Source organism: Periophthalmus magnuspinnatus, chromosome 10 (assembly GCF_009829125.3).
Source record: "Periophthalmus magnuspinnatus isolate fPerMag1 chromosome 10, fPerMag1.2.pri, whole genome shotgun sequence".
Classification (NCBI taxonomy): Eukaryota; Metazoa; Chordata; class Actinopteri; order Gobiiformes; family Gobiidae; genus Periophthalmus; species Periophthalmus magnuspinnatus.
In genome coordinates this window covers 27,656,454-27,676,780 of record NC_047135.1, presented here as the reverse complement: position 1 = coordinate 27,676,780, position 20,327 = coordinate 27,656,454, and the positions used below count along the sequence as shown (strand labels likewise).

At 44.9% G+C, this 20,327-nt stretch overlaps 2 protein-coding genes across 2 annotated transcripts in view; one reads left to right on the top strand and one right to left on the bottom strand.

The window, feature by feature from the left end:
- Positions 1-10,798, bottom strand: part of LOC117377348 (cohesin subunit SA-1) — a 20,918-nt gene extending 10,120 nt beyond the window's left edge. Inside the window, exons 1-9 of the mRNA XM_055224612.1 lie at positions 10,756-10,798; positions 9,328-9,404; positions 9,173-9,269; positions 8,785-9,000; positions 7,954-8,050; positions 7,714-7,790; positions 7,154-7,358; positions 6,925-7,076; positions 6,351-6,548 (exon numbers count right to left, since the gene is read on the bottom strand). Coding sequence (XP_055080587.1) covers positions 6,351-6,548; positions 6,925-7,076; positions 7,154-7,358; positions 7,714-7,790; positions 7,954-8,050; positions 8,785-9,000; positions 9,173-9,269; positions 9,328-9,404; positions 10,756-10,758 — 1,122 coding nt within the window. The 5' untranslated portion in view covers positions 10,759-10,798. The remainder of the gene's footprint in view (positions 1-6,350; positions 6,549-6,924; positions 7,077-7,153; positions 7,359-7,713; positions 7,791-7,953; positions 8,051-8,784; positions 9,001-9,172; positions 9,270-9,327; positions 9,405-10,755) is intronic.
- Positions 10,177-20,327, top strand: gpc2 (glypican 2). Its single transcript, XM_033974035.2, has 12 exons — positions 10,177-10,343; positions 10,415-10,643; positions 12,082-12,240; positions 13,064-13,198; positions 14,368-14,543; positions 15,412-15,492; positions 15,764-15,929; positions 16,364-16,494; positions 17,106-17,246; positions 17,701-17,837; positions 18,683-18,861; positions 19,216-20,327. The coding sequence occupies exons 1-12, from the start codon at positions 10,314-10,316 to the stop codon at positions 19,482-19,484; spliced, it is 1,833 nt and encodes a 610-aa protein (XP_033829926.2). The 5' UTR covers positions 10,177-10,313; the 3' UTR covers positions 19,485-20,327.

Below are 20,327 nucleotides of genomic sequence, written 5' to 3'. Positions count from 1 at the left end.
CATGCTCTCTCCCCCTCCCCTACCTGTGTGTCTGGAGCTGGGTGGAGTGCCTGACTCCTCCCGTGCACACCTGGGGTGCATCAGCCTAATCACCACCACCTGCTGCTGAGTACAAGAAGGCTTGGCAGTCTACACTCGGTGCCAGACCGTCCGCGTGTAAAACGTGAATGTTTCTAGCTAAGCTTTGTTATTTGGTACTTTCCTGCAAATGCTCATTTGGATTTATGCACCCTCCAGATTCCTGCCTCCACTCGCCCAGCTCCTGCCGTCACGTTCCAGTCCCGGTATCGTCTCCTGCTCGTCTCGTCTCCGGCTCGTCTCGTCTCCTGCTCGTCTCGTCTCCTGCTCGTCTCGTCTCCTGCTCGTCTCGTCTCCTGTCCGGTCCTGGTCTCTGGTTTGTCACCCGCTCCCCGCTCTGGTCTTCGTCTGCTCCGCCCGCCCTGGTACCGCACCTGCTTCTATCCCCGTCCTGGTCCTGTCCTGCCCGCCTCTACCTGCACCGCACCCGCCTGACCCGTCTCCCGCTCCCCGGTTCCTGTACCTGCTCTTGTGACCTGTTTAAAGACTGCATTTTCACCGCTGTAAATAAACACTGTTAAAACTGCTCTGGTCTGCATCCTTTGGTCCTATCCGCACCGTTACGACAGAACGGTCTGGCCACTATGGACCAAGCAGGCTCAGACCCGGACCAGACGCGCCGCCTCACGCACTCTCACCCCGAGGCGGTGCTGGGTCAGCATGAACAATCCATTCGAACTCTATTGGAGCTAAATCAGACATTGTCCCAGCAGGTGGCACAGCTTAACCACCAGGTGGCCGCGCTCCTCGTCACCCCGCCTGCTGCAGCTGGAGCGCCGCCACGCCTCCCGGAGCCGAGAGGCACGGATCCGGAGCCGTATGCTGGACAACCTCACCTCTGTCGCGGATTCCTGTTCCAGTGCGAGTTCATGTTCCAGCAATGCCCTTCTCGTTTCAGCTCGGGGGCCACCAAGATCCGGTATATATGTGGATTACTCCGGGGCAGAGCTCTCCAGTGGGCAGAGGCGCGCCTAATGAAGACGTCTGTGGATAGCCTGGATTTTAATGAATTTGTGTCCACGTTTAAGCTGGTGTTTGACCACCCGCACTACCAGGACAATGCTGCCTCCCGGTTATTGACTCTCAGCCAGGGCTCCAGGACGGTAGCGGATTATTCCATTGAATTCTGGACACATGCGGCGGAGCTGGACTGGACGGACAGCGTGCTGCGGGCTGTGTTTGTGCGGGGCCTGAACGAGACTTTGAAAGATGAATTGGTTTCCCGGGACGAACCCCCCGACCTGCGGACCCTCATCTCCCTCACTCACCGTATAGACAACCGGCTACGGGCTCGTCGCCGAGAGAGACGCTGGTCACCGGTCCCGCCGGAGCCACGCGCTGCCCCGCCCCCGCCGGATGAGCCCATGCAACTCGACAGGACCCTTGTGTCGGCCGAGGAGCGTCAACGGAGGCGTCGCCTGGCCGGGGCTTGCCTCTACTGCGGTGAGCACGGACATTATGTGGTCACTTGCCCAGTTCGGCCAAAAGGGGGGGCCCACCAGTAGCGCTGGGAGTACTGGTGGGCGAGCAACACATCCTGGACTCTACTAATAGACTGCGGCTCAGCGCCACCCTGTGCGTTCGCACAGAGACTTTATGCGTTTCCGCCCTTATCGACTCCGGGGCTGAGAAGGACTTTATTGATGCCCAAGTCGCGGAGCAGCTCGGGGTCTACCTGGAGCCCCTCGAACGCCCCTTAAATGCCCAGGGGCTCAATGGACGTTTTCTGGGGCACATCACCCACATCACAGAACCTGTCACCGTGATTCTGTCCGGCAACCACCAAGAGAACCGTCAGTTTCATGTCCTGTCCTCCTCCGCTTCTCCTCTGGTCCTTGGTTACCCCTGGCTACGCGCCCACAACCCTGTTTTCGATTGGGCCAGGGGCGGAGTTTCGGGCTGGAGTCCCGATTGCCACGCCAAGTGCCTTCGGTCCGCCCTCCCTCCGGCCGGGAGGTCCGTTCCTGTCGCCGATCCGTCCCCAGACACCCCCAATCTGTCCTCGGTGCCTGCTGAATATCACGACCTGGGGGAGGTTTTTAGCAAGAGCAAGGCCCTCTCTTTACCGCCCCACCGCCCATATGACTGCGCCATTGACCTCCTGCCGGGTGCCCCACTACCATCTAGCAGGCTATATAACCTGTCTAAACCTGAACGCGAGTCAATGGAGGACTATATCCGTGGGTCCCTTGCTGCCAGAATCATCCGCCCGTCCACTTCACCCGTGGGAGCGGGGTTCTTCTTTGTGGCCAAGAAGGACAAATCCCTGCGGCCTTGCATTGATTATCGGGGTCTGAACAATATAACTGTAAAGAATAAATACCCGCTACCCCTACTGGACTCGGCATTTACGCCCCTCCACGGTGCGACCATCTTTTCCAAGTTGGATTTGCGGAATGCGTACCACCTGGTGCGCATCAGGGAGGGAGACGAATGGAAGACGGCCTTCAAGACACCCCTGGGACATTTCGAATACTTGGTTATGCCCTTCGGTCTCACCAACGCCCCTGCCGTATTCCAAGCCCTCATCAACGATGTGCTCCGTGATTTCCTTAACCGATTCGTCTTTGTTTACTTGGATGACATCTTGATTTTCTCGCGGTCCCCCCAGGAGCATCACCAGCACGTTCGCCAGGTTCTCCAGCGCCTCCTCGAGAATAAACTGTTCGTGAAAGCTGAGAAATGCGAGTTTCACGCAGAGGAGGTCAGCTTTTTGGGCTTCATTGTGGGGCGGGGCCAAGTAAGAGCTGATCCTGAAAAGATCCAGGCTGTCACTGAGTGGCCCATTCCTACCAACCGGAGACAGCTCCAGAGATTTATCGGCTTTGCCAATTTTTATAGACGTTTCATCCGGGATTTTAGTAGGGTTATCTCGCCCTTAACTAAACTCACCTCTCCTGCTTTGCAGTTTGCCTGGTCCCCTGAGGCGCAGACAGCCTTCGAGAAGCTTAAGAGACTATTTACCTCCGCTCCCATCCTGCACCAGCCCGACCCTTCACGGCAATTCATCGTGGAGGTCGACGCCTCCGACTCGGGAGTGGGGGCCGTGCTTTCACAGAGGTTCGACCCCCACAACCGCCTCTGTCCCTGCGCCTTCTTTTCCCGGCGATTGTCCTCGGCCGAGGTCAATTATGACGTGGGGGATCGGGAGCTCCTTGCCGTAAAGCTGGCCTTGGAGGAGTGGCGCCACTGGCTCGAAGGGGCGGAGCAACCATTCATCGTCTGGACCGACCATAAAAACTTGGAGTACATCCAGTCCGCCAGGCGCCTCAATCCCCGTCAAGCTCGTTGGTCCCTCTTCTTCAGCCGCTTCAACTTTCTCCTCACCTACCGCCCCGGATCTCGGAACGTCAAACCAGATGCCCTCTCCCGCCAGTTCGCCCTGGAGGATAGCCCGGTCACCGCAGAAACAATTATCCCCTCCTCGTGTGTGGTGGCCGCGGTCCATTGGGAAATCGAGGACACCGTCCGAGAGGCCCAGACCAACGACCCCGACCCAGGTAACGGCCCTCCAGATAAACTGTTTGTTCCCGATTCTGTCCGGTCTCAGGTGCTCCAGTGGGTCCACGCCTCCCGTTTCGCCTGCCATCCTGGTGCCGGTCGCTCTCTCTCCCTCCTCAGGAGACGCTTCTGGTGGCCCACGATGGACACAGACACCCGGGCTTATGTCGCCGCCTGCCAGGTATGTGCTCGGGCCAAGGCCTCCCACTCACCCCCTTCTGGTCTCTTGCATCCTCTCCCAGTTCCTCGTCGCCCTTGGTCCCACATCGCCTTGGACTTCGTGACGGGCCTTCCCCCTTCCCAGGGGAACACGGTGGTTCTCACCATTGTGGACCGCTTCTCCAAGGCCGCCCATTTCGTTGCCCTGCCTAAGCTCCCCACAGCCAAAGAAACTGCCGACCAGCTGACCAGTCATGTCTTCCGACTCCACGGCATCCCGGTGGACATCGTGTCCGACAGAGGGACCCAATTCACCTCTCAGGTATGGCGGTCTTTCTGCGACAGTTTGGGGGCCACGGTCAGCCTCACGTCCGGGTTCCACCCACAATCTAATGGGCAGACGGAGCGGGCCAACCAAGACCTGGAGTCGGCTCTACGGTGCACAGCCTCCGCCAACCCCGCGACCTGGAGTACTCACCTGCCCTGGATAGAGTACGCTCACAACTCCCTCGTGAGTTCCGCCACTGGTATGTCCCCCTTCGAGGCATCGCTGGGATACCAACCCCCTCTCTTCCCCACGGAGGAGAGGGACCTCGCCGTCCCGTCTGTTCAGCGCCATCTCCAGCGCTGTCGCCGGATCTGGAAGAAGGCCAGGGCGGCCCTTCTTCGGGCTGGAGCGCGCACTAAGGCGACGGCCGATCGCCACCGTGTCCCGGCGCCCGTATACCAACCTGGCCAGATGGTTTGGCTCTCCGCCAAGACGGTCCCGCTGAAGACGGACTCCCGTAAGCTGTCCCCCCGATTCCTGGGACCGTTTAAGATTGTGAGGATCATAAATCCATCGGCGGTGCGCCTCCAGTTACCCCCGTCTCTCCGGATTCATCCGACCTTTCACGTCTCCCAGGTTAAACCAGTCCGGACCAGCGACCTGTGCCCTCCGGCCGATCCCCCACCGCCCGCCCGAGTCATTGACGGCCACCCGGCGTTCACCGTCCGCCGCCTGATTGACGTTCGTCGCCGTGGTAGGGGCCTCCAGTACCTCGTCGATTGGGAGGGTTACGGTCCGGAGGAGCGATCCTGGGTGCCCAGGGCACGCATTCTGGACCCCGACATGGTGAGAGACTTCCACCGCGCTCATCCTGACAAGCCTGGGGGCCCACCAGGAGGTGGACCTTAGGGGGGGGGTACTGTCATGATGTCAGTTTTCCCTGTCCTCCCATGCTCTCTCCCCCTCCCCTACCTGTGTGTCTGGAGCTGGGTGGAGTGCCTGACTCCTCCCGTGCACACCTGGGGTGCATCAGCCTAATCACCACCACCTGCTGCTGAGTACAAGAAGGCTTGGCAGTCTACACTCGGTGCCAGACCGTCCGCGTGTAAAACGTGAATGTTTCTAGCTAAGCTTTGTTATTTGGTACTTTCCTGCAAATGCTCATTTGGATTTATGCACCCTCCAGATTCCTGCCTCCACTCGCCCAGCTCCTGCCGTCACGTTCCAGTCCCGGTATCGTCTCCTGCTCGTCTCGTCTCCGGCTCGTCTCGTCTCCTGCTCGTCTCGTCTCCTGCTCGTCTCGTCTCCTGCTCGTCTCGTCTCCTGTCCGGTCCTGGTCTCTGGTTTGTCACCCGCTCCCCGCTCTGGTCTTCGTCTGCTCCGCCCGCCCTGGTACCGCACCTGCTTCTATCCCCGTCCTGGTCCTGTCCTGCCCGCCTCTACCTGCACCGCACCCGCCTGACCCGTCTCCCGCTCCCCGGTTCCTGTACCTGCTCTTGTGACCTGTTTAAAGACTGCATTTTCACCGCTGTAAATAAACACTGTTAAAACTGCTCTGGTCTGCATCCTTTGGTCCTATCCGCACCGTTACGACAGGAGGCTACAATTTGTACGAGCTCACCAAAATTGGACAGTTGAAGACTGGAAAAATGTTGCCTGGTCTGATGAGTCTCGATTTCTGTTGAGACATTCAAGAGGTAGAGTCAGAATTTGGCGTAAACAGAATGAGTACATGGATCCATCATGCCTTGTTACCACTGTGCAGGCTGGTGGTGGTGGTGTAATGGCGTGGGGGATGTTTTCTTGGCACACTTAAGGTCCCTTAGTGCCAATTGGGCATCGTTTAAATGCCACGGGCTACCTGAACATTGTTTCTGACCATGTCCATCCCTTCATGACCACCATGTACCATCCTCTGATGGCTACTTCCAGCAGGATAATGCACCATGTCATAAAGCTCGAATCATTTCAAATTGGTTTCTTGAACATGACAATGAGTTCACTGTACTACAATGGCCCCCACAGTCACCAGATCTCAACCCGATAGAGCATCTTTGGGATGTGGTGGAACGGGAGTTTCGTGCCCTGGATGTGCATCCCACAAATCTCCATCAACTGCAAGATGCTCCTATCAATATGGGCCAACATTTCTAAAGAATGCTTTCAGCAACTTGTTGAATCAATGCCACGTAGAATTAAGGCAGTTCTGAAGGCGAAAGGGGGTAAAACACCGTATTAGTATGGTGTTCCTAATAATCCTTCAGGTGAGTGTATATGGCCCACTGCAATTGGTATGTATTGAATGAAAACACATATTCCCCACTGTGAACATATTAGAGTAAACCTTGTCATGAAGAGTCCACCCAAGGTACTTGAGACATCCATCGTTGAGAAAGTCCTCGGGGTCAGTTTTCAGCCACTTTCCTAGTTCCTCAATACAAGCCACACGGATTTCAGGAAGTTTGTCCCGATAGCGATGAACAAACACTCCACGGAATGTCGCGTTCATCAAGGACGACAGCTCTTCTCTATTTTCATGCATCTTTATACATTTTGGAACAAATAGAAAATCTGTAGTAAAATGTTGTCAGTGACGATATACAGTAATATAGATAATTTTTTTTATAGGCAATTTTTGCTCATGGATTTGATCAAAATCTGTCTTGCTCCAAATATACAAACTGTACAGATATATTGTATTAGCAGCTCTTGACGTAAAAATATGTCCGCTGTGTAATCAGGAACTCTACTGAGAGTTGTGAAAAGCCCTTATAAACTCATCACGGTGAATAATTTGTGTGTTTGGAATGTATAAGGTAAGTGAGGACTAACTTTGGACCACAGTTAAAAATGTGAGAAACAGAAGTACTTCATTTTAAAGACCATAAAAATCAGGTACAGGTTCTATGTCCATATACCTGACTTAAGGTGCCCTGAAGCTCCTCTAGTCTTTGAGGTACTTTTTCAAATGCTGCCTTATTGTTCTCAATGTCATACCGCCTTTGAATGGTCTGTATTTGAACTGACAAGACAGCAGCAACCTCTACCAGCCCTGTCATCAGCTTCATGGCTGTGAGGGAACAAAAAAGTAAACAAGCATTAAGATTCATGCATTTTCTGAATTCATATTGTGGCTTATGGACTTACCAAGCAGAGTGCTGGTGTGTCTAAAAGCTCTGACCTGAGAGTCCGACAGACCAGTGAGCAGAGCCAGAAGTGAGGGAAACAGGTATTCATCATACACTAGACTGTTCCGACACGAACGCACTAGAACTTTTGCAAATTCACATAAACTGGCTTTGAAGCGCTTTAAGTGGGGTCCTGGGGTAGACAGGGGATAGTTCACTGAATCCTGAGAAGAAAATACAAGAGGACAAAAAAAGTCATATGAGCATACTGTTATTTGTAAAAAATAATAATAATCATGATGTGAAAAAATAGCTGTTGCCCATGTTGATAGATAGGTCTAATGCCATACTGTGCAACAGAATGGCAGTTCTAAGTAATAACATCTTCATGGAGACAATAAGGTGGCAAACAGTTCACCAGAAAAGTTACGTTATTGCATTTTTACTATCAACATTGTTTTTTTTTGTCTTTCATAGTTTTAAAGAAAAAAAAAAAAAAAGAATTCCCTGACTTCAAGTGTCATTTGGTTTAAACCAAAGCAATAAGAAAGTGTGAGGAACAGTACCATTCTCCCTCACCTCACTGAACTCTTTGGTCAGGGTGCTTATGATCTCTGCATTTTGCATACTGCTGAACATCTCCTCTGTAACCACACCTGTAAGAAGTGAGAACAGTACAGGATAACTGTAATATTTAGAAGATGAATAATTTACTCAAGTCACTTTCAGAGGGAAGATACCACAAAACAGTGTGAACAGAAAGGAGACAAAGAATGTGTTGATCTTTGACGCCTTTTGATGATGATGATGATTACTGACCTTTACAGCCACACGCCTGAACAATGAAGTTGATGAGCACCAGAAGTCCTGCCTCACGACTTTGCTTGTAGGTGTCCAACCACTCGTCCACCACAGTCTTTGTAATGACAGATTCAGTAGTTAGTTTGTATGATTTGACCTGCACTGCAACTATTGACGTATACCAAATTGGGACAGACCACCATTATTAAAAAAGACAAACATATTTACTAACAATTTTTTTGTTTAAATCACAACTAAAAGATTGTGATCTGTATGACTAAGCTGCTATGTACTATGGCAAGTGTGGACAATATTGTGACTAAGGTTGTGCAGTTAATAAAATTTTAATTCTGATCGAAATTCAGGCATTAATGATTTGCTCCTTGGAATTGAGAGGTCTAAGAATGGTGGAAAATTGTTGCCATAGGAAATGTTGTTGCCATAGCAATCAGCAATTCAAAACCAAATATTGTATCTTTTGAAGGGTCAACCATCCTCAAAATGGTACTATAAGAAGCTGAAAACCATTAAATAAAAGTATGTTGTAATCAGTCAATGAGGGAAAAAATATTAACTTTTGTTTTAAATCATATCACTCAGCCCTAACTGTAACCATTTTTCTTGTTTTTAGTAAAAATAGAAGACCACAACACAAACCATTACCTTCAGAGCCTAAAAAGACACCCCCCCCCCCTTTGCCTATCAAAGGATATTCTGAAGGGTCACATCCGTCAGCCAGTGACAACACATAATAATCGCCTCCATTGTTAGCGCTGAGAGCTTATTCCTCTTCAGCATTCAGTTATTTGTTCACACTTTTAAGCTGTGATGTGTTTGCATTTTGCTTACCACCATGGCACTCTTCCCAGAGAGCACTGCATTATAGATATTCTCTGCAGTTATATTCTGGTTAGCATCTCTGGCTCTGGCCACCGGGTGAGGAGGGGGCTGTCTGGATAAACCCCGAGAGGGCTTTTGTGGGGGGACGTCCACAGTGGACACAGAGCTGTCAGAGGGACTGGACACCTCCCTCACAGCAGCTCTAAGCCGGGACCTCTTGGGTGGCTGTGGATGAAAGGGGACAGAAGGGCAGCTCAGCAGGGAACATTGAGTGAATTGATCTAAGTGACCATATTACAGGCAGCAAAAACAAGGTAGAAGGCAATCTTTAATATCTGTTTTTTCCAGACAAAACAATGTACATTACTGAAACTGAACAAAAACACACTTATATTACCTGTATCCCATGGGTTGAACTCTTTTTTCGCTTAGTCGTCTTTAGTTCAGTCTCAGAATCACTTCCTACGTCTGAAAAGTCATCCATCTTATCTAGACTATAAGAAAGAAGGGAATGAATGCTTGTAATGCGTTACATTTTAAGTCCTGTCCTACCTGTCCACAGTAGTGTCTCCACCTGCCAGGTTTCTTGATTGGTTCATCTTGGGGTGAATAATCCTGCGGCAAATGGCCTTCAATAAAATAAAAACAAACGTTGGATCTTGGCTGCCTTGTATTCTCTGCTAAAGGAGAGGCCTAATGATAAAGGAACATTTTATTTGCATAAAAAGTTAAAAATGTATTTATTTCCATGCCACATTTTTTAGTTAAACGAGGTAGTTGTACCTCGTCATTGTGCTGTTTTAGCCTAATGTTAAGCACTACAAGAAAGAGCTATTTTAATGAATTCAAGATGAAGTTAACAATAACAATTAACGAAATACCTGTTGATGAAATTACTTATGTCTCTCCAAATAGTTTTATTTAAAACTTCTGGAGCTGGGTAATTGTTTTTTTCAGAAAGACGAAAACGCGCGCAAAAATCCCAATAATCTTCATGTTGATTGGCTGGTGCGTCTGTGGCTTTGGCATAAAAATTAGAAGATTAGAATATTGTTTGATATAAATCAGATTTTGTCGACACTGTACTATTGAGCCATACTGATATGCTTTGGCTTTGCTAATAGTAGTTCGCTGATAGTATTTCAAATAATTCAAATTCTTCAGTTTTGTTTCTGAGCACACACGCAAAACTTTCGCTTTCAAAATAAAATTAAATAGGCTTTTTTATATTTTTTAAAGCAAACAACATGATGAGGTTGGCATTTAGATTAGATGTTTCGAAAATATAACACTTATGGTGTTAAAATGGGTTAAAAAGCTCAGGAAGAAATATCAGGGGAAAGTGATATATTCTGAAGATCCCATATCCGGTTTTAAAGCGCTCCTCGCGTGAGCTTTATTGTTCAGTCTGATGATGCTCAGAGGATGCTCTGCTGATTCTTGGGGAGTGTCCCTCTGTGCTACAGACACTCGTTCTGTAGCGGAGCTCTTGTGAAAGGGAAACTAACTGGATACTGCAGTGTGGAAACATATGCGTGATGCCTAAACTGTCATTTCTTCAGTGTTCAGTGAGGACAAAGCAATGACCATTTTAATCGGCTGAATTTGTAATTTTTGACTTTTGCTTTTTCGGTGAAAGGCAGAGACAACGCTGTTCTGTTTCCAAGCTCTTCCTGCGGGTGTCCTGAGTAAAATGCATTTTCCGTGGGCTTTCATACACTGTCCCCTCGCAGTGCTTCTGTGGACTGCACCTGTCCTGCTGGGGGCAGGACAGCGGGTCTCTGCGCTCCGAGGCTGCGCTGACACGCGGCAGGTGTACGCGGAGAAGGGCTACAGCACTGCCAACGCTCCGGTCTCTCAGATCTCCGGTAAGTAAGGATGGTGTTTTAAAATGTGACAGTCCATTCAGTTCTTTAGAAGCTGGAAAAGTAGGCTACAAACTTAGACGTTGTATTTCACATTTTGGCCATCCCAACCTACCATAAATGTCAATGAGTAATTTCCAGAGGGAATGAGAATGCTGGTGCTCTAAAGCCGGCCACCCCGCCCCTCTTTTCATGGTGAGGCTCAAATTAGATGATTAGGGGATGAGCAAATTGCCAACACCGGTGCAACAAAGAACCTCGCCCCTAATTAGTCTTTTCCTAATGTCCTGCTATAACAAATCTCACTATCAGCTTACTTACAGCACTGGGCACTGATGATAAACTAATCTGATGAAGAGGCATAATAGCATATAGGTTTTGCATGATTTAATGTGAAGGCTATTATTCTGTGTGTGGGTGAGACTGATGGATGGAAGCACAATAAATGAATACAATATTTAGGGGAACTTAATGTTGATATCTTTTTATATCACACCATATGCTTTTATGTGGTGTATTCTCAAACTGATTAACGCAGCAGCAGTTTAGCCCATACTGAGGCAAGAGACCTATTGATTTATTTAGTGTGTGTGTCTGCTGCAGGGCTATTACCGCTTGGACCTGGCTCACCGTCCCGTGGGCCAGGGGAGCAGATGGCCTGGAGAGGAAGGGATGCGGGGAGGCAGTTTAGAAATGGAAATGGTGTGATGAGAGCAAACTAATAGTGAGACAGAACAAAAGAGCCCCCCACAAAACATCAACCAGGGTGGAGCGGCTGCAAGAAGTCTTTACACAATTATAACAACGGCATTCTACAGCAGTGCGAAAATCAACCATTCTATAGGCTATTTACTCTTACCTCAGTTCCCTTTGCATTTCATTACCTTTGACATATTAAAGCCTTAAAATGGGCTGACAAAGAGAGACAGATTGAGGTTGAATTATTCATGTAGGGACAATTTTCTGTTACATCTTTATCTTTGATTGTGCAATAAGTAAACAGAGTGACTGATCTTCAAATGGCTAAAAAAACAGATGCTTAAAGGTGCACTAAGAAACGTTTCCTTAGTATGGCATTAAACATATCTATCCCCATGGAGACAAGACCAAGTTACTGGTTAGATCTGTGGAGAGGTGACCCTACTCACAGTAAGAATACAAGTTTTTCAAGGGATTTTTGAGCAGTGAAAGCACACATAATAAATGCCATTTCCAGGGAAACAACCTTCCACCAGTAAATTTGGTGCACATTTAGTTTATTTAGGTTGGTGAATTTGAAGATGACAAGCAAGGGCAGGACCCACCCACCAGAAAAGTTACACAGTGCACCTTTAAAGAAATGTCTGCCCTGTAATATCGTCTTTATGTATTTTCTGTGGTCCTGTTTCAAAGTGCTGTTTGAAGATGAATCACGTTTACTCTGTACTTTCTCTGGGCTCAGGTGAGCACTTACGGCTGTGCCCTCAGGACTACACCTGCTGCTCCAGTCACATGGAGGAGACTCTCGCCCTTCAAAGTGAGAGGGACTTCCTCAAAGCAGTGGAAGATGGCAGCCAGTTTCTGCTGACTACTTTTACACAGAGACATCGTAGGTTTGATGGTGAGAAGATTTTGTTATTTTGGTGTTGTTTTATTTACATGTTTCAGGTGTCAGTATTACCCGTAGAACTGGGACTGGGACACTAAAATGTGCCATGATTTTATTTTTTAATCATATTGATGATTCTTGTCTTTTAGTTTTAGATTGTATGGTTTCTTTCAGATAATAGAATGATTTAAAGGTGCAGGTAGAACACAGTGGACTTATTTGGACATCAAGAGTTGCTTATACAATATATCTGTGCTGGGGAAAGACAAATGCATGAAAAAATCTGGTACAGGTCCTTTTAAGATGAATAAAAAAACAATTTTTGTACAAAAACAAGGAAGACTTTCTAACAAAGATAATTTGCCAGTTTATTCCCCCAGTTGAACTCCTCTTGAAACATGTTTGTACTAACTGAGGATTGGCATTAAAAACGCCAAGCCAAGTATGCAATCTAGATACTGGATACATCTTGATTCAATAAAAATGTGGTCAGTCCTATGTAGAAACATAAATCACAAAACATTACTAATAAATGACAAGTCTATTCATCCCATTTCTTCCTCTAACAGTACATACATAATCAAGATACATTATGTCTTCTCCTTTGTAACTGTTGTAACATCTTTTTTACATAAAGGGCATGATGAATCACTTAAGCAGGTTCAATGAGTGGGAGAGAGAGTGTACTAAAGATAATCTAACATGCAGAACATTTTGTTATTTACCAGTGTACAGAATATGGTGCAATGTAACACCATGTAGCTGTTAATTTTAGAGGGAAAAAAACTGTATGTGTTGATGGATTTGCGCATAATTTGTCCTGTATTTATTTCAGAGTTTTTCAGAGAGCTTATAGACCTGTCGGAGAAGTCAATGAACCAGATGTTTACCAAGACGTATGGGAGACTCTTCACTCAGAACTCTCACGTTTTCCAGGAGCTGTTTGTGGAGCTGCGCAGTTATTATTCAGGTTGGTTGAGTCACCGTTAGGGTTTTTGCTGCTGTCAAAGATGTAGGTGTCAAATTGTGTACATTTTATTGGCACATTTCAAAATTAGTTTGATCGTTTCGAGAATAAAATATTAAGCAATTGTGTAGTTTGTTCACAAAAGATCACTACATTGTAGAATCCTCATAGCTTAATATTGAGCTATTACTGGGCATATCCACATTAAACAAAATGGGCTCAAAGTTCAATGTCTTCTCTGTTCAGCATAAATACTTTTTTTTTTCACATTGGCTTTAGAATGTGGTGTCAGTATTTCAACCCAAAGATTGTTATCATTTGAAATTACTTTAAGTCATAAGATTAATATGGCAAGTTTGTTTCTGTTAAAAATAATGAGAACGTATAACATTTGTGGATCATATGTTTGGTTATTTCTTTCAAAAATGTAAATCTCCCATAGAGTTATATAGGTCCCTGCTCTCCATCTGAAACAGCTATTAAAATCTATGTTGTGAAAATTGCCTAATGAGATGATTTTGGTGTAAGGCAGTAATAAAAAGAATTTCATGCCAAATACAGACACCAAAAAGTATGTACTATTTTGGTTTCTTATGGCTATGCTTTGGCATAATCATCATGAAGTGACAGTATTCCCTACAGGCTGTCGCTTTGACTGCTTGGAGTCTACCAGACAGATCACAGATGCACTGCTTATTCAAGTCTTGTCTGACTGTTGACTCATTTAAAAACATGGAACGAAAATGGAGCAACAGGAAGTATTTCAGTACTTTCCTTCAGTATTATGTACTATGGCTGGGCAAAATGACATTGTTGATCCCAATTTTTTTCAATTCAATTTAACTTTGTCATATTAAAAACAAATAAAAGTTGCTATATTCATTTTGAAAACTGGAATGACAATAATCAAAACTCTGGATAAAGACATTTGACTATTTTTTTGTCTGAACTCTGCTCCAAACCACATGATTTTAAAGACCCAAGTTGATCACTGACAGCAGGAAATTTGTTTAACTGCACAACCCTAACCCTTATTCATTATCTACCGCAATGCATTACTGGGGAGACTGTTGAGAGTAACTGTATGTCACTGTTGGGTAATTGGGATGTAAACTCAGCTGGCACATGAACAAGGGTCTCCAGTCTAATGTGATGACCATTGCTTTCTACAGGGGGCAGTGTAAGTCTCTCTGAGGTCCTGTCTGACTTCTGGGCCCGTCTGGTGGAGAGGGTCTTCTCTCTGGTCAATCCCCAGTATCATTTCACAGAGGACTACTTGGAGTGTGTCAGCAAACACGCAGAACAACTACAGCCTTTTGGAGATGTGCCACGCAAGCTGCGCATCCAAGTGTGTATTCTCAAACTGGTCTATTTGCATCATTATGACCATGCATGCTAACATGGCAAAAGAAAAATTGTCAACTGAACGAAAGTTTAAGTGTGAAGATGTTTAACCGCTCATCCAAGCTTCAGTTCTGGTCAGATTGTTGGTGGAGACAGCTTTATATCTGTCTGAAGGGACACTGAAGCTAACCCAGCTTTATTGACCTACACTAAGTGTGAACTGTGCCTGAGTCATATTTTACATAATCATTCAGGCCCCTAATGGTTACACAATAGCAAGTATACTAACACCTATTAGTATACTTGCTATTATTTTCCTTGTTTTGACTTATGTCTGGGGATTGAGTTATAAATAGAAGATAAATGATGTCGAAGCCAACCGCTCCTGTTCAAAGATAGAAGAGAAGAAGGTTGTCTTTCCTAAAAAAAAAAAAATGCTTCTTTTACTCCCCTCTCAAACCATTTCTTTTTTTTTTTGGCTAAGATCTGTACCTCACTATCTTCTAAGGAGTGGTTAGTGACTTTGAGATGAAGATGTTTCGCAGACTGGGGTCCCAAGTGCTCTCATGATGATGGTACATTCTCTTATGGAGTGGCTGTTTTGTTTCTACAGTATAATGCTCACTTTAGTCTTTGCTACACTGAATGGAGTAGACCACATTACTTTCTTTGGTTCTCGGGGTTTTGTCCTAGTTTGATTTTCAGACACACCAACTGTGTAGGAAATAGTTACCTTTTCTCATATGTTTTGATTTTACGTTTCTTTGGTTTAATGTTTGAATAACTCAGACTTGTGCTGCAGTGGATGGTGTGAATCAAAGCATACATGCTAACAAAGTAAACTAATTAAACATCTTTGTGTTACTGTTTAGATTTCAAGAGCTTTTATTGCAGCTAGAGCTCTCTCACAAGGCTTGGCAACAGGCCGGGATATTGTCAACAAAGCAACAAAAGTAAGTGTATACTGCAGAAATCCTGTGCTCTGCTTATTTAAAGGGCTGGGGGCATATGTAGAATCTTTCATAAGCTTTTATCCATGTTATAACAGTGTCCCTTATAATTATATGAAGAGGCAGGACCATTCAGTTCTGCAGTGTTTGTGACATATGTTTGTTTCAATTATTAAGCCATTTTAGATCAACACTGCAGTTTACAATGCCATAACTTAATTCTAATTACTTAAAAAAATATCATAATGTCTTCAATAAATGTCTTGTTTTGTAGTTGACAGCAGATCCAGAGTGTGTGCGTGGTCTGATGCGCCAGTGGTACTGCCCCCTGTGTCGTGGGATGACCTCACTGCGGCCCTGCCACTCTCTGTGTCTGAACGTGATGAAGGGCTGCCTGGCCAATCAAGCTGATCTGGGCACCGAGTGGAACAATTTTATTGGTGAGTGAGATAATGTTCTGACTTTTTAATTAATATGCTGTTATCTTCTCTTATCGCACATGCACCATGTTTATTGTGCTAACATATTGAACAACAGTGGTACAGTGATTAAGCAGACAAACAGATGCCCAATGAAGGTTAAAAAAAAGATCTGGTTTTCACTTACACTTCACTTTTCTACTAATGAATTCTGCATTAATCATTCATGGCTCTCTGTTCCACCACAATTGATCTGTCTTCCTAAGTTTCCTTGCCTCCCTCGGCTCCATACGTTCCTTCCATTGTTCTTTTCATGTTCACTCCTTGCTGTCACTCCAAACGCTAACCAATAACCTTCTCCATTTTTTACAACTTCCATCAACCAACTTCCATTAACTAAATCCCTTCACATATTTGTAACTGGAGTTTTTCCCTGTGTTGTTGTCCACATGCAGATGTTCTGTACCAAGTTGCTGAGAAGTTGGAAGGGCCATTTAACATAGAACTTGCAGCAGACTCAATCTCCATAAAAGTTTCTGAAGCTATCATGCACATGCAAGAGAACAGTGTGAGCATCTCAAGTAAGGTAAGAATATGAGTGTGTGAATTAACTGTGGTGTTTCGTAGAATAATCCTTCCTTGAGAATACTTCACATATTTGTCTCTGTTTAGACAGACTATGAGTATGATTCAAAGCATGGCAATTGTCCCAGAAGCTAAAGCATTTGAGGCTTTGAATATTTTTTGGCCCCTCTTTCACAAAGCAGGTTGTAACTAATCTTGAGTTTAATTGGCTGGCATGGTGGCATCACAGTAAATTGTGTGAGTTTACATGTGCCAGGACTCCTCTGAAAATGAGATTCCAAATCTCAGTGGCACTAAATAAAGAACTAAAAAAAAGAAGATGACTAAGACTAAAAAAGTCTTATCACACTGAGACTCTTGTTCCCAGTTTCAGAAAACAGGTTTGTAGTTAAGACCACTCAGAGGTTATTCACCTTGTTCAGAATGAGTTCAGAGTCACACTGGGGCTTTTGGTCTGTGAAACTGAAAACTTTAATTCAATTAACCACTTTGCAGGATTAAAACCAGGGCTAAACCTGCTTCATGAAAGGGGGCCCTTTCCTGCTGGTAACAGCCATTTACTGTTTTCAGAAAGCTCTGCAATGACCAGATTTATCTTTTTTTTTTGTTCAGGTATTTCAGGGTTGTGGGAACCCTCGTCCAACTCGTTCCAAGCGATCATCCAAAGACTCCGAAGGAAACCGGAGACCCTTCAGGACCTACACTCCCGAAGAGAAACCCACAACTGCTGCAGGCACCAATCTGGACCGACTGGTGAGGAAGAAACCACTCTCCAATGAATTGATGACTGTTTACATTAATCAGCCTTTTAATTTTATGCATTTTTACACACATTTTTATTTAACATGCTGTCCTTAAAGAATAAAACATGGAATGGCAGCAGTGACAATGCAGAAAGATGATGCACAAAGCAAGTGTGAACTCCGTGGGAGTTTTCAGCAGCTATAGAGTGGTCAAATATCATGGAGGTTGAAATGAAGCAAAAGAGCAGGGTCAAAGGAGGGCACCTGAACCAAAATAAATCTTTACTTGTATTTCAGAGAGTGAAAAAACTCTAATTGAGGGTCAGAGCATAGACTTTCACTTCGACCAGTTTGCACACCGCCTGCATCTGTATGTTTTATTCAGCTCTCTCCAAACAAGGACAGTTTTCAAAGCAGCATTGAGTCATCATACCTAGTTTGTTCCTCACGCCCCCTCTGTGCAGGTCACTGAGCTGAAGGAACGTCTCCGGCCCATGCAGGGCTTCTGGGTGTCCCTCCCACACACCATCTGCAGTGAGGAGAAGATGGCTGCCGACGTCACCAACGAGGACCGCTGCTGGAACGGGCAGACGCGGGGGAGGTGAGGGAGAGCTAAGCTTAGGGCCCGGGGAGAGAGGGAATGGGGGTGGAGAGGTGGAGAGGGAGGAGGAGTGAGCAATGGTGAAGAGGTGGTAGGATGCAATAGCAAAGGCAGAGGTTATTTCTTGTTTACCCACCTGTGTTCTGTGTGGGCCTGCTTCAATCACAGACAAAATGACACTCTGCTGCTGGCAAAGTCTGCAGCCCAAAAAGGATGGTTTAATTATAACTACACTGGAAAACTCTCAGAGAAAAATGTGTTAATTCTAAAATCTATATAATAAAAGTATCAAGAAAATTGTAACCTTGTTCAAGATAAATGGATTTGAGATGTCTTTAGTCAAAAAACTGCTTTGCTTTTGCCACATTATTAACTGCAGTGGGACTGAAATTACTTAATTGATTACCGAAATAATTGTCATCTAATAAGTAGTAATCAAGGACAGTAATCGTTATCTGGACTCCAAAACATGTCATGAGCTGAGAAGAGATGTTTTATGAATTGGACAACGCGATTATAATTTCAGAATCACAGAATGTGTAAATGTAACCTTTTTTGCAGAAAGCCTATTCTCTGTAAATACTCCATTGGGATGTCCTCACCTTATATTTATCTGGGTCAAATTTTGTAAAAAAAACAAACTCATTCTCATTTGCAGTCTAAACAACTAATTGATTAACTAAAAGCAATAAGCAATTACCAAAATAATAGTGAGTTGCAGCCCTAAATTTTAGTGTCAAGTTTACAACTTAGCAGCTGATGAGACCCTATAACCTTTTTTACAATGCAAATACCCCAATTGTCATTTATATTGTATGTTTGTGTCACTCTCTTCTTGCTGACAGGTACTTACCAGATGTCACTGGGGATGGCCTCATCAATCAGATCAATAACCCCGAGGTGGAAGTGGACACAAGCCGGCCAGATGTTCGCACCAGACAGCTGATTATGGAGCTGCGCATGGCCTCGAATAAACTCAAACATGCTCTGACAGGACAAGATATGGACTTTGTGGACAATGAGGGTAACTTTTCTTTCTTTCTTTTTTTTCTTACACCCATGTAGAGCTGAATAACTAACTTGCAAATTTTCTGACAAGCATTAAATGTGTGATTATTGAATTAATTTATATTTCAGTCTTTTTGTCAATGTATTTCAGAACATGTTTGTACAGATCTAAACTAGCAGCTTTTATGTAGAATAAGACTAGATAATTTGTGGTTTGTGGAAGAAATTGTGGTACTTAAAAAAATGTATTTGCAGTTTTCTAATTGCATCCATTAAAATTGTGATTTCCATCCTCCCGTAATTAGTCTGTAAGCAGCTCTACCACTATATCTGTTTTTTATGCATTAACATTGGGTCTTTCTTGTGTTAGGTGAGGAGGGCAGCGGATCTGGAGGTGGAGAGCACATTGAAAGATACAATGACGACTGGCCAGGCTATGGACCACACTCTCCATCTTTCAACAAACCTCCACACAACTCTAACCCGGTGAAGCCCTCTCGGAACCGGGACAGAAACGGCTCCAAGTGGAACAAAAGTGGTCATGGCAGAGCCAAATCAGCATCCTGTCTGCCCACCCTCTCTGGGCTTCCTTTGTTGTGTCTGCCTTTTATGGCCAATATTGCCCCCATATGGAGATAGTTGGTCACTACGTCCCAGAGATTGTATACTATGCTGCAGTGTTGAAGCACAACATAAAGAATTCATTACATTTGGGTACACCAGCAAAAAAAAATTACAGTTGTTCCAGCAATATATAATCATTCTGAGAAAAACGCAATTGCATTTTATAAGGAAGTAGTTTTTTTTTGTTTTTTTTTAATATGAGCACAATTTGTAAAACTAATCAGCGCAACTGTTGAATCAAGTTAAATTTTGATAAGATGCAGGAATGACAGTGTTGAGTCTACTGTGCCACTGATTGGAAGTTCATCATACTGTATTTTGGCACTACACTATGAACTCTTTATTTTTGTTGTAATGCAAACCCAATGGACATTTTGGACAATACCCAAAGCTCTTTGAATGTTTTTAATTTGTTTATTTTTGTGTTGTTTTGTAATCAAATGTCTTGCTGTTGCTCTTTTTATAAATCCTAGTTTTTTTTGTAAGATCAAAATTGTTGCATCTCAGAATACTGACTACATTTTCGGTAGTGTGTACTTTTTGTATGGTTGTTTTATACTGTGTTTGCACCGGCTGTGTTATTGAAGTGTGATTTTACACGAGTGCTTTTTCAAATATTTTTAAAGAGAGGGCTGACTTTGAGAATGAGGAATTTTGAATGTTTAAAAGATAATACTGTGCTTAAATCATATCAGAAAGGTTGTCTTGATGCAGAAATGGGTCATGATAGTTGGGTAGCCTATTCAATTGAAAAATATGTGACGATCTGCAAAATCTGCATTTGGAAATAATAAGCACACTTGAACGCTTTTCGTGTAATTATAAAAAAGACCCAAACTTTTATTTTCGTCACCCCTT